The 27,559-nt window shown below is 41.7% G+C and overlaps 1 protein-coding gene and 2 pseudogenes across 1 annotated transcript; all 3 read right to left on the bottom strand.

Moving 5' to 3' along the window:
- The window catches only part of LOC132234517 (adhesion G protein-coupled receptor E2-like), a 674,172-nt pseudogene that overhangs the window by 386,874 nt on the left and 259,739 nt on the right, over positions 1 to 27,559 (bottom strand).
- On the bottom strand, positions 9,721 to 10,677 carry LOC132234400 (olfactory receptor 7A5-like). Its single transcript, XM_059695391.1, has one exon. The coding sequence runs from the start codon at positions 10,675 to 10,677 to the stop codon at positions 9,721 to 9,723; it is 957 nt and encodes a 318-aa protein (XP_059551374.1).
- On the bottom strand, positions 15,892 to 16,693 carry LOC132234399 (olfactory receptor 7A10-like; annotated as a pseudogene).

Below are 27,559 nucleotides of genomic sequence, written 5' to 3'. Positions count from 1 at the left end.
TTACCTGGTTTTGGTATTAGGGTGATGCTGGCTTCATAGAATGAGCTTGGAAGTGTTCCTTCCTCTTGAATTTTTTGTAGTAGTCTGAGGAGGATAGGTTTTAGTTCTTCCTTGAATGTTTGGTAAAACTCCCCTGTGAAGCCGTCTGGTCCTGGGCTTTTGTTTGGTGGAAGCTTTTTGATGACTGCTTCAATTTCTTCCATGGTTATTGGCCTGTTGAGATTTTTAGATTCTTCCTGATTGAGTTTTGGAATGTTGTATTTTTCTAGGAATTTGTCCATTTCCTCCAGGTTGTCTAGTTTGTTGGAGTAGAGATGTCCATAGTATTTTTTAACAATCATTTGTATCCTGCACACATCTTGATATCAGCTACTGAGACTCATTTCAAGCTTCTGACATTCAGACTGTAAGAGCATATGTTTGTTTTAAGCAACTAGTGTGGGATTACTTTACAGCAACTATAGGATTCTAATGTAGACATTTATTCAATAAAACTCATTTGACAGAATTGAGTTTAAGATTCTTCACTCATTAACTTTGCTTGGGTTAGGGTATTTCATGCTAAAAGCACATATGAAGTGGAAGTAAAATTTTAACTATATTTGGTGATATCGCCCTCCCCCATCTTCCTCCTTAGCTGGTACAATGAAGTCCTCACTGCTTAAAATGTAAACTGACTGTGCTGCCTCTGTGGCATTAAGATTTAAGGAATAATGGGTGACCTCTACTTCTCCATCTTTATAATTATAATGACTTTTTTCTCAGTACCCTGTATCTTTGCCTAGAAGTTTGTCAGTCCTCAATTTATATCCCCGGAGTGCATGCCAGAATTTATCATTAAAAGTAGAAAGAGCGTGACCACTGGGGGAAAAGACTGAGTGTACGGTAGGAATTCCTGCCAATTGTTCTAACAGGGAAAGTAAATGGGCAACAAATCCAAGAATATATGCAACCTTGCTAGGAATAAAATAACTCAAAGTAACACTATTTAGTATTCCTCCTTAGCTTTATTAAATAGGAGTAATATTTTTTCATGTGACTACCCTGCATGAGCGGAGATACTGCAATTAATGTTTCGCGAACTGCTCTGCAAGACACCATCTCCCTGACTGGTCAGGGTCTTCTCAGTAAATACAAAACATGCTCAAACACACCCCATCTTTGAAATTTAATACAAACACTCACTCCACTGCACTGTCATCCACACCTAATACTCTATTTTCTTCTTCTGAAACCACTAAACTTCTCAGATGTGATCTCATTTTGCTGCAATCATTTTATGTATCTCACTCATTCTGTATTGTCATCCAGCTGGACATCCATTCCCATCACTTGATTGTAAACTAAGGTCTTTATAGTGCATATTCAAACAAACACATATTTCTTAATGTATTAACTAAATTAATTACACATTAGTTACTTAATTAGAGTACAAACACAGATATCTCATCTCTAGGCTAAGCTGATCAGAGTCACAGTGACTCAGGTAAACGTTTTCAGGTTCCATCCTCTCTGACCCTTTCCTGATGTACCTGCTGGCCTCCCAGGCTCACCTGGATGGGTCTCTGAGAAGTAGGTCTCCGTGTGGAAGTCTGAATTACTCCCTGGATGGTTGATGATGAGACTGAACCTCTGTCCCCACACTAGACAACAGGAAGCCGTGAAGCATCAATTCATGAGCCAGACTTAGGAATCAAAAGCAACAACCATGTCCTGTCTACCAAGGTTGTACAAGCTTAGGGAGTCCACAGGAGAGGTATTTACAGCTCTCTCTATATATGATCATAAGGCACATTTCCATCATGTCATCCCAACTACTAAGCAGATGATTTCCCTCTGGGCCACCTGGAATAAGCAGAAAGGAAAATTTTCCTAATGATTCTCTGATCCCAAGAGACCAGGTTAGAAGTCAAGTGTACTTAGTCTGTATGGCTCCATGTTTTCCAGAGGTTTAACCTTAACTCACCCCTGACTTCATGTTTTCTTCAAAGTCTGATTTTGGATGGGACATAGACCAGATATCTCTGGAAAATTGGCATTCTCCTCTTCAACAAGGAGGAACTGGGTTCCTTATAGGTGCAATCCTGGAAGCCATGCTCTTTGGCTTCCTGACATATTTGTCAAAAGTTAGGGATGTTATACTTATATCACAAGTTAAGAGATGAAATTTGATACCTCATAAAATATCTATAAAGAGATACATTTAGATATTGTTATGACACATGTACTGAGCATATCATTTTGTAAGAATTGTATGATCTAATTTTTAGAAAAATCCATTCTATGAGGTATTATTATTATGAACTCTCTTCCCATTGCAGAAATGGGGCTTGAAGGAGTTTACTGATCTGCTCAAAGCACAAACTGATAAGAGATGGGGTTTTTATTGGAATTGTGTTTGGATGCTTCTGGTTTTCACTGTGGGGCAGTGGTTCTCAACCAGAGATGACTGTGCCTCAGGGGCTATTTGGCAATGTCTGGGGATGCTGCTGAACACTGACAGTACCCAACACACGTAATTATCCTGTCTCAATTGTGAACATTAAAAGGTGAGAACACCTAGTCTAGACCAGCACTTCTCCAACTTCACTGTGCAAGTAGGTGAGTTCTCAAATATGGAACCTATGAATTATGAGGAACAATTAAACAAAGGCAAACACACACACACACACACACACACACACACACAATCTCAGATGCTTGTGTATATCCACCACTCAACATAAGCAAGAAAGACAGGATCAGTAGGAAACCAGTGGGGCTGGAGGAAATAGCGAGGGGACAGTGGGAGGAGATAATGGCAGGGAGGGCCAGGGCAGAACATGTAGAGACTTGTGGGTCACAAGGAGGTCTTTGACTTTGGTATTGAGTGACCTTGGAGTCACCAAGGGTTTTTGAGTCGAAGTTGCCCTATGGCCACTGTTGGGAAAACAGCCTGTAGTGGGTATGGACTGAGAGCTGAAAGACCAGGGCAGAGGTGTCTGCATTGTTCCAAGTGGGAAATAATGGGGCTGTTCCAGGGTGGGGCTATGGAAGAAGTGAAAAGTGGGTGGATTCTGGATGGATTTTGAAAGCAGAGCCCTGGGAGTTTGCTAAAGTTGGTATTGGGGTGGGGGATGGCGGAGTGGCTCACGAGGGACAGAGATAGAGGGAGAAACACATGACTGTAGTATTTTACTTGAGCACCTGTGTCACTAGGAAGGACACTGAGGCTCAGAGAGGCAGAGGGAGCCCCCGGGTTGCATATGAGTCCACTGTGGCCTCATTCCCAGCCAAGGCCTGGCCCTGATGTGAGAGCCCTGGCGGTATGAGTATCATGAAGGGCAAAGCCTGCTCAGAGCCAGGCACCTCCTCCCATTGCCTCTCAAGTCCACACCCCAGTGCTCCCCCTCTGGCTCTGTTCTCTTCCTTTCAGTCTTGTTTCCAGAAGTACTGCTTCCTGGAGACTCAGACCATGTTCTTCTGATTCCTGTGTCCTGAAAATATATGGCATGAGCACCCACGAAAGCCTATGGTAAAGAGACTAGAAGCAGGGGTGGGGAGGGGGACATTCCCCATAAGGATGTGTAGGACTGTGTCCAAAAGCCCAGCTGCTGCTCTGACCCTCCACTTCCCAGTTCTTCCCACACATTTCTTCCTAGGAGCCCAGATTGTAGAATTTGGTTTTGCTCACCCTCTCCTTCCTACTGACCTCTGCTGCTCCCCAGGATCTACTCCGCTGTGGTGACCAGGGGCCTGGCTCCCAGGAGAGTTCCAAATAGCCTTGGTAGGCCTGTGTGGGAACAAAGCCACAGGGTGGATTTCCAGCTCTTCCTGGCAATTCTCCTGTCCTGCTGTCCATCATCTGGGCATCTCTGGTTGCCTCCTGTCTCTCCATATCAAAGGCCTCAGAGGGGTCATCTGAATTTCTTTATCCTGAACTGAGCTGTTAATACTGGGTAGCAATCAACACTTAGAAGCTAGTACTTATAGAGGCCTTTCTGGGCCTTAATAAATCAGTCCATCCCTCTCCCGGTGGTCTATGAAAGAGCATCTCATGCTCCTGTTCCTGTTTTACTGATAGGGAGACTGGAGCACAGATAGGTGAGGTTGCTCACCCAGAGCCACATCGCCAGACATTGGCACACTTAGGACCTGACCCCTGACCACTCAGGTCTTCTGCTCTTATGAGAATTGTTGACAAGGTTCCAGCTTTCCATTCTGTCCAGGGAGAGAGACAGGAAATAGCAAATGAGCAAGAATATACATTCAGTGAAAAAGGCAATAAATATCTCAAAAGAGGAGGGCTGGGTGAATGACGGCTAGGGTTTGGGGTGAATGAATCACTCAGACTCACAACCTAGAAAAGGTGTTATACCCCTGGTCACAGTTAATTACAGGGAAGGATACAGATTAAAATCAGCAAAAAAAAGGCACATGTTTGAGACTCAGAGGATACTAGACATCAGCTTCCAGGTATCTTCTCCCAGCGCAATCCCAGCTGTCAACTCTCCCAACAATGATATGTGACAACAATGATGTATTTCCAACCAGGGAAACTCACCTGAGCCTTGATGTCCAGAGTTTTTACCGGGGGTTGTTCACATGAGCCTGGCTGACCACTCATGTGGCTGACCTCAGCCTCTTCAGAGAACAAGCTAATAGTGCATGTTGGCCCAAGGCCTCCACCAAGAGTCACATTGTGAGCATTATTCTCTGACATGGTCTAAGGTCTAAAGCATACAAAAACTTTTATCAGGCAGGACACTCCTGGAGCAAGGCAAGGGCATCCATCAGGCAGACAGGCCTTCCTTTGGAAGGTGCAGGATTGAAGCACCCAAGCCCTCTAAGTTAACTGTATACTGCACAGGATTAAAGAGCGAATCAAGAATGCATGTTGAAAGAGATCATGTTAAAGCTAGAGCTGGAAAGAAGTGGGTGCTTATCTGATCCAGCCTTCAGAGGAGATTGTCGTCCCAGCTGACACCTGGACAGCTGCCTGTGAAACACCCTGAAGGAGGAGCCATGCAGATGTCTGGGGTGAGAGAGTTCCAGGCAGAGGAGCCATGCAGATGTCTGGGGTGAGAGAGTTCCAGAAGGTGCAAATGTTCTGAGGTGGGACTGAGCTTCCAAGAAGAGAAGAAAGGCCAAGACAGGATGAAGGAAGGAGAGGATATCAGAAGGGCTATTTGGAGCAAAGTTAAAATGCCTTATGGACAGGATAACACCCATATCTGGGGCCTGAAAAACTGAGCTGCTGTTGGTACCATATACTAAGAAGGGGGAAATCAGAGGACGGACTCCAAAACAGCACTCATGATCCCTGCCTCCTGGTATCCATGTGTAATGCCCTCTTCTTGAGTGCAGGCAAGGCCTCATGACTCACTTCTAACAGGAGAGTAAGACCACGGTGGTGAAATGTCATTTTCAAGATTTTTTTTATAGAAGATTGAGTTTTCCATCTTGCTCCCATGGCACATGTTCTCTCTCTCTCTCTCTCTCTCTCTCTCTCTCTCTCTCTCTCTCTCTCTCTCTCTTCTCTCTCCTCCCCCCCCTTTCTCTCTCTCTCATCCTCTCCTTGTCCTTCTGTCTCTTGTTGAGGTGAAACCAGCTGCCACATTGTGAGCTGCCCTGTGGAGAGACCCATGTGGTGAGGAGTTGAGAGCTGCCTACTGATCAGCCAGCGAGGAACTGAGTCCTGCCCACAACACCTTGGGAATGGACCCTTCCTTCATCAAGCCCTTCATCATGACACTGTGGCCCATTAGAGACTCTGAAGCAAAGAACTCAGAGAAGTCATACCTCATTCATGACCCACAAAAACTTTGAGATCATAACTATTTGGTGTTATTTTAGGCCTTACATTTGGGGCAATTTGTTGCCCAGTAGTAAATCACTTACACAACAGAGATTCAGAAGTGAATCAGGAGTTATAGTGTTTGCCCGGTTGAAATAAAATTGTAATAGATGTCTGCCTTGGGCTGGCTTCCCTGCACTGGAGAGCCTGAGACAAGGATTGACTGCAGGCACATTTTTAGAAGTGGATCTTAGAAAGCATGAGTAGAGAAAAAGGGATGTGAGACAGGGTGGTGTAGGCAGCAAATAGAGTTTGAATGAATAATTTCTGCAGTGAGCACCTAGGGCTCAGTCCCTCCAGGGACCTCTGAGAGTGTGTAGGACACACCCTTGAGGAGTGAGAGAGCTGGGGTATTGATCCACCAAAAGTGATGGACAGTCATTTCCAGGGATGCTAACTCCCTATCAATTCTGATCTGCAGACACATGGGCCACAGAAAGCCCCAGGCAGAGCATCCTGAGTGTTCACCAGAGGAGGGACTATAGGGAGACGAATGAGGCACAAAGATTGATTGTTCCCTTGGCCTCTGTTCTACAATGTCTCGGCACGTTGCTGCGACAGAACCTGTCTTAATTTAACATTTTGCTATTTAAATCATTGTGAATGTTTTGCATTAATTTTAATTTTTCAAAGACTGCATTCAAATAATAGTCATCTTTTGACTATTGAGGTTTTGGTACCCCCTTAAATTTTACTTCTGAGGCAAGTGCCAAATATCTCACCATCGTCCCAGCACTGAGTTTCATGTCTGAGGGCATCAGCGGGAGAGGACATGGATGTCAGCTGATACATGTGAGTCAGGGCAGGCTCAGTTCTGCTCTAATAACAAACAAACCCCAAAGCTCAGGGGTTTAAATAATCAGAGGTGTTTTTTTTTCTCATCTAGCTACTGTCTGAGCACAAAGGAAAAGAATGCTAGGTGTGGCCACTCTTAGCCTCCTGCCCAGGATTTTTTTTTAATGTGGTGAAATACATGTAACATAAAACTTACCATCTTAACCATTATTTAAGTGGACAGTTCAGTGACATTCAGTACATTTCCATGCAACTATCACCACCATTCAGCCCCAGACTTTCTCATCTTCACAAACTGGAACTCGGTCCCCATTAAACATTCATTCCTCTTCCACGTCCTCTAGCCGGAGACACCCACCATTATACCTCTGGTCTCTGAGTTTGATTTCTTTTGGGACCTTAAAAAACTGGAGTCATACAGTTTTTGTCTTTTTATGACTAGTTTATTTCACTTGGCATAATATCCTTAAGGGTCATCCATGTTGTAGCACCTGTCAAAATTCTTTTCTTCTTTTGAAAAATTTTGAGTGATAAAAAACACATAAAATTTACCATTGTAACAATTTTAAAGTGTGCAGTTCAGTACTCTTCAGTACATTCACATTATTGTGCAACCAACCACCAAAACTAATTCATCTTGCAAAACTTAAACTCTACACCCATTAAACTTTCTGTTTCTATGAATTTCACTACTTCAGATATGTCATATAAGTGAAATCATGCAGAATTTGTCCTTTTGTGACTGGCTTCTTTCGTTCAGCATAATGGCAGCAACTCTATTCTCTCAAAAACTTATTTCTCTGTTGTATGTGCATTTCAAATGCCACCTCCTTCCATCAGGACCCCACCCCAACAAATACAAGTGTCAGATTGGAAGTCATTACAAATATGTTAAGAGCAGGTCAATAAAAAGAGAAGCAATGTCTACATGAGGATGTCAAAAAAGATAGTATCAGGAAAGCAACAGCTCTCTAACTCTGTTAACCAATGAGTTAAGTCCATGGACTCTAGATATCTGGAAGGAAAATGTTTTACTTTTTAAGCTTAGAAATGATAAGTGGGAGGAAGCTACAGAGGGGTGATGTTTATGTTTGTAAGGGCCTGATCTTCTAGTGTAGAATTTCCACATCTGCTCATGAAACGTATTTGTACTTTCACTTTCTTCCCTAAATTATTGAGCTGTTGAGGGTGGATGCAGAAATAAAACTTTACTGAATTAAAATTTAAACAAATGATTGTCTATTTGCAGATATGGTCCCAATTCTTTGTTTGTTTCCATATCTTGGACAATGTGACCATGAGCTCATCCCTGCCAGAGCGGTAGTCTTCTTTTCCATCTTTGAATCTTGGCTGGAATTAGGATTTTTTAGTTGTTTTGGCCAATAAAATATTGTGGAAGTGACAGTGTGCTTTATCAGGCCTTGGTGCATTTCCACTGCTCTCACTCAGAACCCTGGCTGAGCCATGTGAACAAATCCAGGGGGCCTTCCAGAGAAGGGCAGGACAGGTGGACAGAGCTCATTTATTCCAGCCAAGTCCTCCCTAGATCAGTCACCATAGCTGAGCCCCTAATACATTAGAAAGCCCAGCCAAGGTCAGCAGAGACACCCCAACTGACTACAGACTCATGAAGAGACCAGCAGAGAATAGAACACCCACCCCACTATACAAACCCACTAGAAAATAAAGGAATTATATTAAACCATTTGCCTTTATGATGCCTTGTTATATAGCAATAATGAATTGATCCTATAACCAAAGTGAACAGAACTGAGGGAAATGATAGTAATCTACTACTTCTTACTTTTGGCATTTGTACTGATATTTAAGGACAACACTCACAATCACTCTGTTATTCAAATGCATTTCAGATAACTGTATAGAAGTGCCTCCACTGAGGCTCCCTTCCAAGTAGTCAGGGCAGAGAGGAAAGACATGAATGTTTTTGCAGGAAATTTTGTGATGAGTGGGCAGGATTTCAATTCCTGTGTGATTCATCCTTTGGTAATAAAGATTGAAGATATTCCTGAGTATAAAGAAGATATATATATTGTATGATATTGAGATTGTTCACTCCCTTTGGTGAATTTGAAAAAGTTTAGAAAAGGGGAGATATTAGCTTAGAGCACTAGAAGGAGGCACATTTTAGGGAGCACATTGAAAGTTTTTCATCAGAAACAGGAAAATAGTTCAGAAAAGGCACATAAAACACTTCAGGTAATTTTTCACCCCAATGAGTAAGGACCCTTCCCATAGACCACATATCCACACTTCAATGAGTAGATGTATGCCATGAAAAAAATTTTGAGTAGTAACAAGTTGTATGTTTATTTTTGCTTCATCATATTTAAGAACACTTAAGACTATAACCATATTAGATCAGTCTATTTATTAAAATTTATATTTCCATGTAGATACTTCTTGGAAACATGAGTTAGTCAATTTTTGCCAGTGGACATGATAAGCATGGGGATACGCAGCTGAATGAAGACTATAAAACCAGGAGAGGAGCTATAAAATATACTAGCATGTTAAAGTCTACATTATCAAGGAGAACAATAATGACAGTGTTATAGAAAATGATGATGAACTTATAAATGAAAACTGGGGTCTCAGATTTTCCTGTACAATAAAATTATGCACACTAACCAGTTTGGTTCAGTGGATAGAGCGTCGGCCTGTGGACTGAAAGGTCCCAGGTTCGATTCGGGTCAAGGGCATGTACCTTGGTTGCGGGCACATCCCCAGTGGGGGGTGTGCAGGAGGCAGCTGATCAATGTTTCTCTCTCATCAACGCTTCTAACTCTCTATCCCTCTCCATTCCTCTCTGTAAAAAATCAATAAAATATATTTTAAAATTATGCAAATGCCCTTAGTAGCCAAGTGGATTTTGTCTATAGAAATAGGCTAATTCATGACTACTCTTTGAGGAAAACAATAGAAAATTACTTGGAATGATATGTCATAAAAGAATAAATTATGCTAGAGTAATTCATGTTAACTCATCAGATAAATGAGAATTATGTATGGGCCAAAGACTGGCTTTATTTGTGTCAGAACATCAGGCTCTGAGGCTTTGAACCCGGCTTTCATGGGCACTCCTTCAGATTGCTACAGTTAGCGTACCTGCCAAAGAATCTTTCCAGGGCCCTCTTTATGTCATTGTTCCTCAGACTGTAGATGGAGGGGTTCAGCATGGGTGTGACCACAGTGTACATCACCGAGGCTGTTGCACTTGAGTGTGAGCTCTGGGAAGCAGCAGAGCTGAGGTAAACACCTAGGACTGAACCATAAAATAAGGAGACAACTGAGAGGTGAGATGCACAGGTAGAAAATGCTTTATACTTCCCCTGAGCTGATGGGATTGCACGTATGGAGGAAACGATTCTAGAGTATGAGTAAAAGATTCCAGCAAGGGGTCCAAAGCCCAGCAGCGGAGTTAAAAAATAAATCAAAACGTTGTTAAGAAAAGTGTCAGAACAGGCAAGTTGGAGAACCCGATTGAGTTCACAGAAAAAGTGGGGGATTTCTAAGTCTGAGCAGAAGCACAGACCCAACACCATTAAGTTATGTAACAAGGAATGTAGGGCACTCAGGATCCAGCACACCAGAATCAGCAGTCCACAGAGCTTGGGGTTCATAATGACCAAGTAGTGCAGAGGGTGGCAAATGGCCACGTACCTGTCATAGGCCATCATGGTCAGGATAAAGTTATCCAACACTGCAAAAAGGATATAAAAATATATCTGGGTGATGCAGCCTTCATAGGTGATGACTTTGCTCTGTGTCTGGATGTTCCACAGCATCTTCGGGACGGTGGTGGAGGTGAAACAGATGTCTACCAAGGACAGGTTGGACAGGAAGAAGTACATCGGTGTGTGGAGGTGGGAGTCTGAGCTGACGGCTAGGATGATGAGCAGGTTTCCCAACACAGTGACCAGGTACATGGAGAGGAAAAGCCCAAATATGAGGGGCTGCTGTTCCAGTGACTGTGAAAGTCCCAGAAGAAGAAATTCTGAAATTTGTGTACCATTGCCTGGTTCCATGTGTCAGAAGTGACTACCAAAAAAAAAAAAATGGAATAACTAATTTTCACATTAGCAAGCATTAGTAACTGAGAATAAATGACACATTTACATTTTAGAATCAGGATAATAATTTTTATATTTGGTATATGATCTAGTTTCCATTAAGTCATCTCTATTGCCATTTCTCATTAGAGTTTCCTTTTTTACCATCAATGAATTCTTCAAACATAATGTATATTGCTTTTTTATTGAGGATATCTTTCATTCACTTGAGGTATATATAGGGTGTCCCAAAAAATGTAACCCACACTTTGAATAAAAATAAAGGTAGTATTTATTAAAATGCATTTAATTTATAAAATCCAGCTATCAGATTGTACAGTGTGTATACATTTTTGGGGGTAGGGAGCATCCTGTATCTTGACTATAGGCCATGTTCCAGGCACTGTTCACAATATGCAATGCTGAAAAAGAGAAGTCTCTATAAACTAATGACAAAAAAATTAATCAAATAAAAATGATAATATCACATATCAAATGGTGAAGATGCTATAAAGAAAAGTAAATAACATTAAATGAAGAGAATGCATAGAGGTGTTCATTTTTATAGAGTTTAGCCAAGACCTGCCAACAGATGACAGTTAAACAGACCCCTTAATGAAGAATATGCAAGAGACTAAGATGGATATTCTTGGCAGACAAAAGGATCAGCCAGTGCAAAGGCCCTGAGGAAGATGCTTGTTTCACAAAATCAATGCTCAAAATGACCCATTCTGGGGGAATGAGCAAGGCAGAGCAGGTTGAGAGATGGTGTCAGAAAATAATAAGAAACAAGGTATCCTGCATGTTGCTGTTGAAACTTCAAGTCATTGAGGGTGCCTTGTGCACACTAGGTAAATGTTGCACTTTATTAATCTGGTTGCCAAAGCATCCAGTGAATTGAAAAGGATCTCTTCATTGTTACCTTCTCTTAATTTTAGAGTCACATCTATATATATAAATGCCTAAGTGACTGATCGTTCAACTGGTCGCTATGATGTGCACTGACCACCAGTGGGCAGACGCTCAATGCAGAAGCTGCCCCCTGGTGGTCAGTGCGTTCCCACAGTGGGAGCGCCACTCAGCTGACCAACGGGCACCAGATGCAGGGCTTAAGGCTGGCCATCACAATCCGGAGACCGCAACAGAGCAGCAGTGAGCCTACCAAGTGGCAGCAGCAAGCACAGTGGAGCCAGGATGAGCAAGAGCAGCAGGCAACGTTGGACTGCTGGTTTCAGCCCGATCCCCACAGGCCACGCCGAGGGATTCCACCAGTGCGTGAATTCATGCACCGGGCCTCTAGTTGGAATATATGAGCCCAGGTACCTCTGCTCTGAGGACTGCTCTTAGTTTTTAAGGCAAACACACAATAAACCAGGACCCCTTCATCTGTTATATCCATGTCCTTCTCGCTCCCTCCTGCACTATGTAGGCTATGAGTAGATACATTGAGCTACCAGATTGTACAGTGTATATACATTTGGGGGGGGGGACATCCTATATATTGAGTATGGACCATGTTCCAGATTAGGTCTAGATCAAGTATCTTTTCTTAAAAGAATTTAGAAATAGTACCTAGATATTCGTATCATAAGCCTCCCATGGACAAATACGCTTGAGGTTTCATATTGCTATTCCCATTCTCTGCCCTGTATTTAAAGAAACATAAACAATAGGTTAAATAAACATAGCAGGAGAGAGAGCAATAAAATGCACATGATATCTAAGAAAAGAGATCTAATGAGCTCAGCTTGTCCCTGAGAGATGATGAGGAAGCAAAATCTTCTTTGGATTCTAGCAGCTTTCCAACCCTAATAACACCCCCTGAGGCCAAGCAAAAATAATCAAGGAGAAAAAATAAATTTCTCCAAAAGACAGAGGTAGTTACAAATACAGGGTATGAAACACCTTACAGATTGACTATGCAAAGTAAAAAATTACCAAAAAACAAACCAATATTCACAAAAGGAAATACACAAAAACAACACAGGTTAAATATTTTTAACATCAAGCAGTGGAAGACTAATTTTTCTGTGCCTCTTCTATATTTACTTGACCAGTTGGTTTTTACACAGTTAATGTCAGACGAGACAAGCCCCTTTCTCACTTTTCCTATGTAGCATCATTGTTTTCCTTGGACTCTGGGTTTTGATCTCATTTTTGACAAATCAAGGGGCACAATCTAATTCTGATTCTGGTATTCTTCCAACATACAAAGGCCTCCCAGGACATGAGCAATACATGCTGCACACGCCATGAGGAGCCATCCTTCTACACTGAGTGACTTCGTTCATACAATTTAAGCCTGAGCACATTGTCCTGCAAATATTTGTTTCATTGTACTCTGTCTTCACCATCACTGTGCCAGATCCAAACAAGCTTCACCTGTTTTATTCACCTTTGTCTTTTCAAAACTGTTTGTGAATATACAGGCACATACATAGGAACACATTTAAGTAAATGTGAAGTTATGAAATGAATGGAATTACAGGGAGAATGAAACTTGGTTAAACAAAGTGATTTCAAAGCAGTGTCTAAGTTATAATTTATGTTTTTCTTTTAATATTTATTGTTGAAAATATTACACAGGTCCTCCTTTTTCCCCATTAAACTCTTACAGCACACTCATCCTCCCTCCCATCACCACCAGGCCCTCACCACCCCATTGTCTGTGTCCATGGGTTATGCATATATGCATACAAGTTTATTGGTTGATCTTCCCTCAGATATAAAGATATATGAATTCAAATATACTATGGAAGGTAAAGGTAATCTGTAGACAAATATAAAAAAGGATGCCTTCCAGAGGATGGTAGAAGATGATGCAAATTTTTGGAAATACAGCTAATGACAAAGGCCAAAAAAACCCCAATAAGGAATAACGACTTGGCCATATGTGTGTAGAGTGATATGTTAGTACCAACTACTCAGAACATTCACTTTCATTCTTGTTTTATAGTAATGATTCCTAAGTGAAGAATATAAAATTAGCAGCTGACTTTTTCTCCTTAAGAAAAGTGAAAAATAAAAAAATGATGAAGAGAATACAGTCTGACTGAGTGATAGAGTGGAGCCCACACTATTAATAAACACTCATAATTCCCCACATATACATACATGAAGGTACTCAATGACAACAAAGTGAATGAGGAAAACCCTCCAATTCCTTGTTTTGGAGAATGCAATGAAAAACAGAAGTAAAAACACTCTGATCCCACTATACAAAAGTCAACACTTGTACAGACAATTTACAAGAGAGAAAGCAAATGAATAACTAACTCAGAAATATATTCAGGTCACAGGTAATGAAGTAATTGCAAAGTTAAGCTATTTAGCACACCTCCTTTTACTTATCAAATACATTTTTTTCATGTGAATTGAATAACCAGAGTGAAAGAAGATGTTGTGAAATGTATGTCTTCTGAACTACTGATGCAAGGTAATATTTACAAGAAATATATTGAATCTGGGTCTTTTGAATAGACCTCATGGTAAAAATAAAGGAAAACTGCCCTCAATTTACTAGACACTCTCCACCCCTAGTACTCTACTTTCCTATTGCCTTTAGTTGCAAAAATTATTTTATACATTCTACTTTTACTTGAAATAATTTATGACTCCCATTACCACCTCTAATTGGGTTTCCACCAGTTAATTGCCAACAATTACCCATGTGTTGCTGAGTTCAATGTTCACATCTCCTCTTAGCATCATAAACTAATCAATAATTAATCGGGCAAACTTTCAATCATAGGCTGATGCCTATCAAGACACCTCAGGTACATGTGCTTGGCTTTGACTCTCTCTAACCCTTTCCTGTAGTACCTACTGGACCTCTGGACTCACCTGATTGGGAACTCTGAGGGGAAGGTCTCCTTGGGAAAGTCCAACCTCCTGGATGGGTGATGATGGGGACTGAAGCTCTCTGCCCAGACAAGACAGCAGGAAGGAGGCAAGCACAGGTCTCCTAGACAAACTCAGGATTCCAAAAGCAAAAACCATGTCGCATCCAGCCCAAGATCACACATGCTGAGAGACTGGAGATGAGGAGATATTTACAGCTCCCTATGTCTGTTCATCAGGTGCATTTCTGTCGTGTTACTCCAACTCCTAATCACCTGATTTCCCTGTGGGTATGGGCAGAAGGGAATGTTTTCCTGGAGATTCTGTGTTCCCAAAAGCCCAGCTTAGAAGTCAAGTTAGTCTAGTTTTTACTAGTTCTTCCTCATAAAATCTGTTGGCTTCCAGAGAATTAACCTCCCAGCACCTTATACCAACCCTGATTTAAGATATTTCTAGTCTGGACTAGGAAACTCTAATCTCCAAATCTTGGTTTATGATAAGGACACAGTCCCTGAATCTACATAAAATAGCTATTTTTCTTTTTCAACAAGGGAGAGAACTAAGTTCCTTTGATATAAACTTTGTGTGTTACACACTGGCCTTCATGACACAGTAGCCAAAACAATTTGGCATTTCAACCTTATTTACAAGTTAAGAACTGTCATTTAGTCCCTCACTATAAAATATTCATTAATTATAAAGAATATATTTAGAAATATTACACTATAATCTAAGTATGGAGTAAGAAAGTAGATTCTTCCCTGTGGCCTCCAGAACAAACCTAGCCCTGCAAATTGAATTTAGCCCACTGAGACTCATTTCCTGTTTGACTTCAGGAATCGTAAGAGCATAAGTGTGTTGTTTTAAGTCACTCAGGTGGCAAATTTACGTTAAGATTAAAAAGTGAATATACATTTATCCAATGAAATTTTTCCATAGAAGTAATACCATTCAGGATGATTTTTTAGGTACAAAAATTATTTAGTATGATATATGTCATTTGAGAAAAATTATTTCTAAAAAAATCCATGTTGTCCATTAGTTAAATGGGATTTTTAAAATATCTGATCCATATGGAAATAAATTTGGGAAAGTAGGAAACCAGCAAAGAGAAAAGCTGTTGGATATCTGAGAGGGCAGAAAGCTTAATTGAGTTACATAAATTGAATAGAGAAGATGAGGTCAAAGAAACAGAAATTCCAGGAAATCAATGGAAAAAGCAAGTTCTACTTCCATAGTGAAAAAATAATCACAGTATCTGACTCTGAGCCTTTGACCTCTGCCATCATGGGCACATCTTCAGTGTTAGGACAACTGGCCAGTTTGTAGTTTCCGTCACAGATAATGTCTTCAGAGCCTGTTTAATGTCCTGTTCCTGAGACTGTAGATGAAGGGGTTTAGCATGGGTGGGACCACGGAGTACATCACTGAAGCTATGGCACCTGAGTGTGAGCTGTGGGTAGCAGCAGAGCTAACGTACACTACTAACACTGTATCATAAAAGAAGGAGACAACTGAGAGGTGAGACATACAAGCAGAAAATGCTTTGTACTTCCCCTGAGCTGATGGGAGTCCCTGTATGCAGGACTCTTTTAGAATATGAGTAAAGAATCCCAGTGAAAGGACCACCACCAAGCAGAAGAGCTGAAAAATAGATCACCATATTATTTAAAAATGTGTCAGAACAGGCAAGTTTGATCATGTGATTGAGTTCACAGAAAAAGTGAGGGATTTTCACATCCATGCAGAAGGACAGTTGTAATGCCATTAAGCATTGTAGCAAGGAATGCTGGACACTCATGGTCCAGGATATCAGAACCAGCAGTCCACAGAGCTGAGGGTTCATGATGACCATGTAGTGCAGGGAATGGCAGATGGCCACAAGCCGGTCATAGGCCATCACAGTCAAGAGAAAAACATCCAACCCAACAAAATATATATGTAAATACATCTGGGTGATGCAGCCTTCATATGTTATGGTTTTGCTCTGTGTCTGGATGTTCACCAACATCTTTGCGATGGTGGTGGAGGTGACACAGATGTCTACCAAGGACAGGTTGGAGAGGAAGAAGTACATGGGTGTGTGCAGGTGGGAGTCTGAGCTGATGACCAGGATGATGAGCAAGTTTCCAAACACAGTGATCAGGTACATGGAGAGAAAAACCCCAAATATCAGGTACATGGAGAGGAAAAGTCCAAATATGAGGGGCTGCAATTCTGGTTTCTCAAAAAATTCCAGAAGAAATTCTGAAATTTTTGTAAGATTCACAGGTTCCACAAGGTGGAGGTGGCTACCCAGAAAAATGAAAGTAACATGACTAATTTTCACACAAACATACATTGCTCACATACCTGAAATGTGACAATTCGTATTTTGTAGGCTAGACATAAATTTTAATATTGTGTATGACTATTGTTCCCTTGTAGGGGATATCCAGTACCACCCCCTGATATGTAATATTTGTTCAAATCACCTATGTCTCTGAGGGGGTTCATGTATTCATTCTACAGTTTTAATGAGAATTTCTTCATGTTTCTCAGGAATGTAAATTAAATGCTGACCATGTTTAGGCACTGTCCAGGCTGTGAGAATAGAATGCTGAAGAACAAAAGTCTCTACAATGCAATGAGGGAGAAAAGAATGTAGAATTAAATGATGAAATAATAAGTTATTTCATACGGTGGCCGCTGGTATGAAGAAAAGGAAAGCACATCTAAAGGAGAGAGGTGACTACGGAGTTCTGGTTTTCATGGGTTTGTAGGTGGGTCTGCAAACAAGGTGACATTTGAACAGAGACCTTAAATAAGTGATTTGATAATTAAGTGAAAAGGGGGAAATTCTGTGATGTCCTGAATTAAATAACACTGAGGCCAGAGAGTGAGAGAAAAAGACAAGATTAGTCAACCAGGTAAAAGCTGTGAGTCCACATACCAAAGGCTGCTCACACGTATGTTGGAACTTGAATCAATTTCTGTAGTGACCACTAGATGCCCCTGCATCCTGCACATGCATGAGCTTTCAGGACTCTTGCCTGTAACCAATCAAAAGTAGTAAACATTTCTTCCTTGGTACCTGTCCTAGAACGGCCCCAGGACAGTGCACGTGTCTTCTGTGCCTCACTCTGCTGCTGGTGTTTTCAACTTCATGCCCAGGACTCGGTCCTTTCCTGGCTGGCATTTGGCTCAATAGACAATGTTGTTGTTGTTATTTTTAAGAAAAGCTTTAGGCCAGGTTGGTGTTTCTCAGTGTTTAGCGTCAACCTATGAACCAGAAGATCACAGTTCGATTCCTGGTCAGGACACACGGCCTCATTGTGGGCTGGGTCCCCAGCAGGGACATGCAGGTGGCAGCTGATCAATGATCTCCGCCATTATTGATGTTTCTATCTCTTTCCCTCTCTCCCTTCCTCTCTCTGAAATCCATGAGAATACATTTTGAAAAAAAAGAAAAGCTTTTGTCCCTGATAATTTTTTTGTGCAACACAACCGAAGAAGGGAGACACAAGGCTCTGTGGGAAGTGTGTGCAGGGCAGAGGGACTGGCCAGTGCAAAGGCCCTGAGGAACGTGCTTGTTTCAAATGTTCAATCAAAAAAGTGAAGCCAGTTTAGAAGGTGAACAAGCATGAGGGAGAGTGACAAGAAGTCATGGCAGACACGTTGAGAAGTGAGGTGGCCTGGCTGCTACTGCTGAGGTCTCGGGGACAGGAATTTCCTCATACATACTACCACTTAAGCTCCATTATTCTTGTTGCAAAGGTGTCCTGTGAAAAGAAACAGATACCCTCCTTAGTACCTGCTCTGATTAAGTTCTGGCTCCATATTGTATGAGCCACCTTGGATTGTATGAGTGCAGCTACCCTTGGTCTGAGAACTGCTCACATCCACAAATCACACACACACACACACACACACACACACACACACACACACCATTATGGCCTCCTCAATAGTTATTCCCATATCTGTGTCAGGAATGGATATGCTAGGAATGGATACAAGCCAAGGTGGCCAGATCAGTTAACTTTCACCTGTCTAATGTAGAAATGGGTTCCAGAAAATTCCAAATATTAAGCCTACCATAGACAAATAAACGTGGGGTTCCATACCAGGATGGCCATTTTCTGCCTTGTATTTATAAAACATAATAAAATCTGTTCAATAATGCAGAGGAGAGGGAGATTGGGGAGAAAAGAATGAAATGGATGAGGAGGAATAGAGATTATTTAGTTAGCTTAGGTGGTCCCCAAAAGATTGTGAGGAAGAAAAATATTCTTGGGTCATGCAATATTTAAACCCTCAATACATTCCATTGATGCCAGCAAAACAATAAGTAAATAAAAATAAGTTTGTCCAAAAGACAAAAATATCTTCCATTTTGTATATCTTTATAATGAGTAAAGGAATCAACCAACACCACACAAACATAAATTATTTTTTTAAAGTTGGGTAATTTTGTTATCAAGCAGTAGAAGACTTGTTTTCTGTACCTATTCATAGTCACTTGACCAGTTTGTTTTTATGTGGTCTGATAGGGGATGAGGTTAGCACTTTTCTCCCTTTTCTTATGTGGCACCTTTTCTGTGTTATTTTAGGGCTTTGGGTTTTCATCTTTTTTGACACACCCTGTGAGCACACTCTGGTCCTGGTTCCAGTCTTCGTCCAACATGCAAATCCTCCCCAGACCATGCTTTATAAATCCTGCCCACACCATGACAATTCTCTCTCTTTATACTGAACTAGAGGCCCAGTGCACCAAAGTCTTGCACGGAGGGGGGTGGGGTTCCCTCAGCCCAGCCTGCACCCACTCCAATTGGGGACCCCTTGGAGGACGTCCAACCACCACTTTAGTCCCTGTCCCTGTGGAATCAGGCCTAAACCAGCGGTCAGACACCCCTTTCATAATCTGGGACCGCTGGCTCCTAACCACTCACCTGCCTGCCTGCCTGATTGCCCCTAACTGCTTCTGCCTGCCTTCCTGATCACCCCTAACCTCTCTGCCTGCCTGCCTGATCTCCCTAACTGCCTCTGCCTGCCTGATCACCCCTAACTTCCCTCCTCTGCAGGCCTGATCTCCCCCCAACTGCCCTTCTCTGCTGGCCAATTTGGTTCTGATTGGTCAGTTTCTAGGCCAGTCAGCATCAAAAGCTCTGCCTCCTAGGCAGCCATTGGCTCCTTATATTCACCCAGATTTGGTTCTGATTGGTCAGTTTCTATGCCAGTCAGCGTCTCTGGGCCAATCAACAGGGCCTGACCAGAAAGGCAGGCTGATCAGCAGCCCTGGTAGAGGCCTGGAGAGAAATGGAGGCATGGCTGTTGGCCAGGCCGAGAGAAAGAGAGTAAGTTCTCATCAACAGCTGCCACAGAGGTTATGGATCAGACCCTACCTCTCTCTCTGCAGGCCTCTCTCTGGGCCTGATCCACAGCACCCTAGGTAGTCAGAGCTGGGTCCAGACGCCCACAGCCCCCAGTCAGTGCTGGGTCACCACAGCAACCAAGCACTTACTTCTGGTCTGGTCAAGCCTTAGGTAGTTAGGTCCCTGGATCTTTATTATATAGATAGCTTTCTTCATATGATTCTTCCTGAGGACAACATTTTAAACACACATTTATTTCATTGTTCTCTGCCCTCACTATTATACTGCATGATCAAAAGAGCAAGGACTTCTCCTGCTTTATTCACGTTTGGATTTTTCACAAAGGTATGTGATTAGATGTGCACTTACAGAGAGACAAAACTAAGAATGTGAACAGTGATAAAAAAAAAAAAAAGAAAGAAAGAAAGGATAATGAAACCAGGTTAAAATGAGTAGTTTCAAAACATCTGTAGCAAGCAAAATAGAATGGAGAATTAAACACTAACTGAAACAAGACACAAAATACAATCATTTAATAATATCAATGTAGGTTGACTATTAAATTGTAAAGAGCTAGATCTAAAAGCATATAATGTAGTATGTTTCTAGAATGTTCTGACACATAGCAAATGCTCAGCTATTCACCAAATGAATCTGGAATTAGATGTCAATGAATATGAACCTTTACCATATGGCAAGTTTATACTTCAATATAGTTTTAAAAGTTTGAATTTTTGCATGAAAGCTAGCATAAATGGCTACCTGAAAGAATATTGAATTGGTCCTCACCCTCAGATATCTTTCAAGATGTTATAGTGATTACAAACTCCATGTAAGATCAACAATACATTTTTTATGAACATTAGAAATTCCATATAAAATTTACAGGTGGGCAAAAACGTCTTAAAGCAGGAAACTCAGTAGTTAGAAAATAGTTTTATTTAAATAAAATATTTAAAATTTTATGGTCAAAATATGTCCTACAAAAGTCAATTGAGAAAGAATGATTTCTAGTAAGAATTTGAAATGCTATACAAAAATGGGAAAATAAATTAAGTTTTCAGAAACTGAGTAATAGTTTGGGAATACAACAAGAAATGCCTTTTGTGCCCTGGCTGGTTTGGCTGGTGGATAGAGTGTCAGCCTGCAGATTGAAGAATCCTGGGTTTGATTCTGATCAAGGGTACATACCCAGGTTGAGGGCTCAATCCCCAGTAAGGTATGTACAGGAGGCAGCCGATCAATGATTCTCTCTCATCATAGATGTTTCTATCTCTCTCTCCCTCTCCCTTCCTCTCTAAAATCCATAAAAATATATTTTTTAAAAAAGAAATGCCTTTTGTACCCATTAGCCTGGGTAAAAAAATGGAAGAGCAGTCACGTTGATTGGGGTTGGAACTTTTTAACTGGTAGCAAGAGGGGGTCCTCTAATTTCTAGCAGAAAGCGTTACAATTTTGGGTAAAAAATGAAGTCAGTCATAAATATTACAAATAGTGATGCTATTTAACTCAGAGTCTCTCAGCCTCAGCACTATTGGCATCTGGGACAGACTGTTCTCTGTGGTTAGGTCTGCCCTGTGAATTGAAGGTTGTTTAGCATCCCTGCCTCCACCCACCCCTCTCCAGGGTGACAGTCACAAATCTCTCTGGACATTACTCAATGTCTCTTGGGGGGAAAATCACCCACGATTAGAATCACAGTTTTAATTTAATAATTTCAACATATTTTAATAGCACTGATGTGATTGCAATATAATGATAAAAAATATGAAAGGCCATGAAAGGTATGAATGGAAGTCACACTATCAACTCTTATGTAGCCACTGAAATAAATACATTAATTAATCAAGCAAACAAACAGCAATCTCTTGCCTCTGGGCTAAGTAGAATCAGCTCTCAGTTGACAACAGGTAAATGTTCTTGGCTTTCATTCTGTGACCCTCTCTCTCATGTAAGATCAGCTGGGTTATTGGACTCATCCGGATGGATAAGATCTCTGAGAGGAAGGTCATTGTGGGGATGTCTGAATTCCTCCCTGAATGGTTGATGATAGAGACTAAAGTTCTGTTCATAGGCAAGACAGCAGGAAGGTGTGCAGCATCCGCCTTCAGCCAGAATTTGGGCTTGCCTTCTGGCCCCTTTCAATCTGAGGTTCAACAAGGCAAGGTTCGGCCTCCTTGTTTCAGCTCTGATACAATAAACATGTCATTTTCATAGTCTATGTAGTGCCCCATGATTCACATGTTTGTGCTTTCTGTTGGTGATGTCACTGTTGAAATTGTCCCCCAAGTGTAGTGCTGAAACACTTGCTAGTGTGTCTAAGTGCAAGAAGGCTGTGATATGACTTATGGAGAAAATACGTGTTAGATAAGCTTCATTCAGAAATGAGTTATAGGGACGTTGGCCATGAGCTCAATGTTAGTGGATGAATACCACACATTGCCTGGCCAGTGTGGCTCAGTGGTTGAGCATCAATCTGAGAACCAGGAGGTCATGGTTTAATTCCTGGTCAGGGCACATGCCAGAGTTGTGGGCTCGATCCCCAGATTGAGCAGGAGGAAGCCGATCAATGGTTCCTTCTCATCATTGATGTTTCTATCTCTCTCTCCTTTCCCTTGCTCTCTGAATTCAATTAAAATATTTTTTTAAAAAGACTACATATTAAATGATATGTTCTTAAACAAAAATACATGCAACACAAAGCTATTTTTGATAGGCTGAAAAAAATGTTGTAAGTAGAGGCTTTCGGGAACCTAAACCCTGCATTTTTCCCTAGGAGCAAGGGTTCAGTAGTCACTAATTCAGTGTTTCTGACAACTTTTGAACATGACTACTGCAATAAAAGGTATGGACCACTGATTACTTCAGCTTTATTGCCATAGACCTGGGAGAAAAAAACATGAATGCCATACTAATCATGTCATCTCTTCTGTATTTTTCCAGCTCTATTGATATATGATTGCCCTATAGCATTGTGTATGTTTGAGGTGTACAAAGTGTTCATTTCATACATTTATATACTGCAATACGATTACCACCATAACATTAGTTAATACCTTCCTCACCTCACATAATTAGCACTTATTTTTGTGAGAACACTGAAAATCTATTCTCATAGCAACTTTCAAGTATATGATAAAAATTGTTAATTATCATCACCATGCTGTACATTGCATCCCTGGAACTTAATCATCTTTTAACTAGAAATTTGTACCCTTTGATCAACATCCCCCCATTTGGCCCAGCCCAGGGTCCCTGGTAGCCACCATCCTACTTAGAGTCTACAAATAAGTGAGATCACACAGTACTGGTCTTTCTTTGTGTGACTTACTTCACTCAGCATAAGGCTCTCAAGGTCTAGCCATGTTGTCACAAGTGGCAAAATTCCCTACTTTGGACGCGTGGCCCTTTCTCCATCTTTAAAGCCAGCAGTGTAGCATTTTTAAAATCTTTCTCTGATACCAACTATATATTCTTCCTTCCTCTTCCATATTCAAAGAGGATTACATTAGCCTCACCTACGTAATTATTGCCAATTTAATTGACATACAATGTTATATTAGTTTCAGGTGAATAACATAGTGATACATCTTAGAAAGTGATCACTACAATAAGTCCAGTAACCATCTGTCACCATACATAATTATTACAGTATCATTGACTCTATTCCCTAAGCTGTACATTGTAGTCCATGACTTCTTTTATAACTGGATGTTTATACTTCTTAACCCCCTACCCCTTGTACCACCACAACACACTCCCTCTTCTCCAGCAAGCAGCAGTGAGTTCTCTGTATCTATAGGTTTGTTTCTGTTTCATTTTGTTTATTTTCTTGTTTTCTTCTTTAAATTCCATGTATAAGTGAAATCATATGGAATTTGTTATCTCTGTTTGACTTATTTCACTTAATGTAATACTCTCTATGTTCATCCATGTTATTGCATATGGCAAGATTTCATTATTTTTATGGCTGAGTGATATTGCATTGTATATATGTACCACATCTTCTTAACCCATTCATCTGTCAGTGGACACCTAGGTTGCTTCCATATCTTGGCTATTGTAATCAATGCTGCAATGAACATAAGGGGGCATATATCTTTTCAAATTTTTTTTTTCATTTTATTCAGATAAATACCCAGAAGTGCAATTTCTGAGTAATATGGTACTTATATTTTTAACCTTTTGAAGAATCTCCATACTGTTTTCCATAGTGGCTGCATCAATTTATAATCCCACCAACAACGAGTGAGGGATCCCTGTACTCCACATCCTCACCAACACTTGCTGTTTGTTGACTTTTTTATAATAGTCATTCTGACATGCATGGGGTAATATCGCCTTGTGTTTTTTATTTGCATTTCCCTGATAATTAGTAATAGTGAGCATCTTTTCATGTGTTTATTCCTCATCTGTATGTCTGTTTGTAGCAATGCCTACTCAGGTCTTCTGCCCATTTATAAATTTAATTGTCTGTTGTTTATTTTGAGTTATATGCATTATCTATATATTTTGGTTTTTAATCCCTTATCAGATATATAATTTGCAAATATCTTCACTATGTTGCTTTTTTGTCTTGTTGATGTAGACTTTCTGTGCAAAGCTTTTTTGTTTGATGTGTTATCATTTGTTTATTCTTGCTTTTGATGCCAGCCAATTTTATCTTGAAGTCAGTTGATTAGCAAACATATCCCATCTACTATCTTAATCCTCCTTTACTAAGAAAAAATGACATATTACAATTTTCTAGGGATAGGATATTAGCATCTTTTGGAGGTGCTTACTCTGTATACTACAAAATCTTTTTCAATAATATATAATTTGGTTTCTCAAGGAAATTTATATAAAAAAATTGAAGAAGGCATTTTTCAGAAATATATTATATGGTGTCATTCATGAATGCTTATATGAAATAAGTGAACAATGAATTTATAACAGCCTCCAGAATGAGTGAATACCTTATTTGTCCAAAATTACATGAAACTATGATTTTTAATTCAAAAGATCTAAAACTACTTGGAACTGATTCTAACACAGAACCACAGCCTTCTACTCAAAGAGTGGTTCTCAGACAAGGGCCTGCAGCATCAACATCACATGGTGATTCTTTGATTCTCAGACTCTCGAGCCTACCAGGACCTGATAAGTCATATTTTGCATTCAAACTAGACTCCTGGGTGACTCATATGCACAGTGAAGTTGGAGAAGTGCTGGTCTAGACTAGGTGCTCTCACCTTTTCATGGGGACTATTGAGGCAGGATAATTGCGTGTGTTGGGTATTGTCAGTGTTCAGCCGCATCCTTCAGACATTGTGAAATTGCCCCTGAGACAAGGTCATCTCTGGTTAAGAACCACTGCCCCACAGTGAAAGCTAGAAGCATCCTGGCAATCAAAACCCCATCTCTTATCAGTTTGAACTCTGAGAAGATCAGTAAACTCCTTCAAGCCTCATTTCTGCAATGGGAAATAGAGTTTATAATAATACTAGAGGACTGGTGCACAAAAATTTGTGCACTCGGGCCGGGGGGAGGGGGTCCCTTAGCCTGGCCTATGCCCTCTCACAGTCTGGGACCCCTTAAGGGATGTCCACCTGCTCCCCAGGGGATCGGGCCTAAACTGGCAGTCAGACATTCCTCTGGAAGCCCGGGAGCCCTCAGGGGATGTCCACTTGTGAGTGGGGAGCATGCCTAAGCTGCAGTCAGACATCCTTAGTGCTGCTGAGGAGGTGGGAGAGGCTCCCGCCACCACCTCTATGCTGGCAGCCCTCAGCCTGGCTTGTGGCTGAGCAGAGCTCCCCCTGTGGGAGCACACTGACCACCAGGGGGCAGCTCCTGCATTGAGGGTCTGCCCCCTGGTGGTCAGTGTGTGTCATAGTGACCAGTCATTCCCAGTCGTTCTGCTGTTAGGGTGAATTTGCATATTACCTTTTTATTATATAGGATAGAGGCCTGGTGCATGGGTGGGGGCCGGCTGGTTTGCCCTGAAGGGTGTCCTGGATCAGGGTGGGGGTCCCACTGGAGTGCCTGCCCAGCCTGGGTGAGTGGCTGATGGCTGTTTTCAGACTGGCCACAACCCCTTCAGGGTGGGAGTCCCCGCTAGAGTGCCTGGCCAGTCTGGGTGAGGGGCTGAGGGCCATTTTCAGGCTGGCCACACCCCCTTCAGGGAGGGGGGTCCCTGCTGGGGTGCCTGGTCAGCCTGGGTGAGGGCCTGATGGCTGTTTGCAGGCTTGCCACAGCCCCTTCAGGGTGGGGATACCCCCTGGGGTGCCTGGCCAGCCTGGATAAGGAGCTGATGGCTGTTTGCAGGCTGGACAAGCCCCTCAGCGGGGACCCTCACCCCATGAGGATGTGGCCAGCCTGGGTGAGGGGCTGAGGGCCGTTTTCAGGCTGGCCACACCCCCTTCAGGGTGTGGAGTCCTGCTGGGGTGCCTGGCCAGTCTGGGTGAGGGGCTGATGGCTGTTTGCAGGCTGGCCACAGCCCCCAGCCACCCAAGCTCCCAGTGGAGGCTGACTGGAAGCAGGTATCTGGGATTTATTTATCTTCTATAATTGAAACTTTGTTGCCTTGAGTGGAGGCCACAGCCAGCCAGGGCAGGAGGGAAGCTTGGCTTCCTCCATCACCAGGACAACCAAGCCTCCTGCTTGCTCCAGCTCCGTGGCTGCCAGCTGCCATCTTGGTTGGATTAATTTGCATGTAGTCACTCTGATTGGCTGGTGGGCATGGCTTGGGGCCTAGCGGAGGTGCGGTCAATTTGCGTGTTTCTCTTTTATTAGATTGGACTACCTCATAGAATGGACTTTTCTACTAATCAAATGAGACAATTCCTATAAAATGATAAGCTCTGGTCATGTGGCATAAAAATATCTAAATGTATCTCTTATAATTAATAAATATTTTAATATATTTTATTGATTTTTTTTTTGAGAGAGAGAGAGAGACATCCATGACAGAGAAGTATTGATGGGCTGGCTACTGCACAACCTCCCTTGGGGATCGTGCCTGTAACCTGGGCATGTGCCCTTACCAGGAATCGAACCAACAACCTATAGGTACATGGGACTATGCTGAACCACCTGAGGTACACTGACCAGGGAAATTAATAAATATTTTATGAGGCTGTAAATGACAGCTCTTAACTGGTGATATAAGTATAAAATCCCTCATTATTTTGACAAATGTGTCAGGAACCCAAAAAGTGTGGTGCCCTGGATTGCATATCAAACTAGACTAGTTCTGCCATATTGAAAAGAAGAATAGCAATTTTCCAGAGATATAAGGTCAGTGTCCTCCCAAATCAGACTTTGAAGAAAAAGAGAAGTCAGGAATGGGGTAGGGTAGTAGGAATTTCGATCTGTAGAAAGCAGGAAAGTTCAAGAGAAAGAGACATAAAAACTAAGTACTCTTGACTTACAACCTGGTCACCTGGGATTAGAGAATCATTAGGGACATCATGTTCTGTTTATTCCAGAGGCCCAAAGGAAAATCATGTGCTTAGAAGTTGGAATAACACAAGGGAAATGTGCCTGATGAACAGGTATAGAGAGAGCTGTAAGTATCTCCCCTGTGCAGTCCTGTATGTACAATGCTGGGGGACAGCACATGGCTGTTGCTTTTGATTCCTAAGGTGGCTCAGGAACTGATGCTTCACTCCGTCCTGCTGTCT

Source organism: Myotis daubentonii, chromosome 5 (genome assembly GCF_963259705.1).
Source record: "Myotis daubentonii chromosome 5, mMyoDau2.1, whole genome shotgun sequence".
NCBI lineage: Eukaryota > Metazoa > Chordata > Mammalia > Chiroptera > Vespertilionidae > Myotis > Myotis daubentonii.
This window is presented reverse-complemented; position numbering and strand designations above follow the sequence as displayed.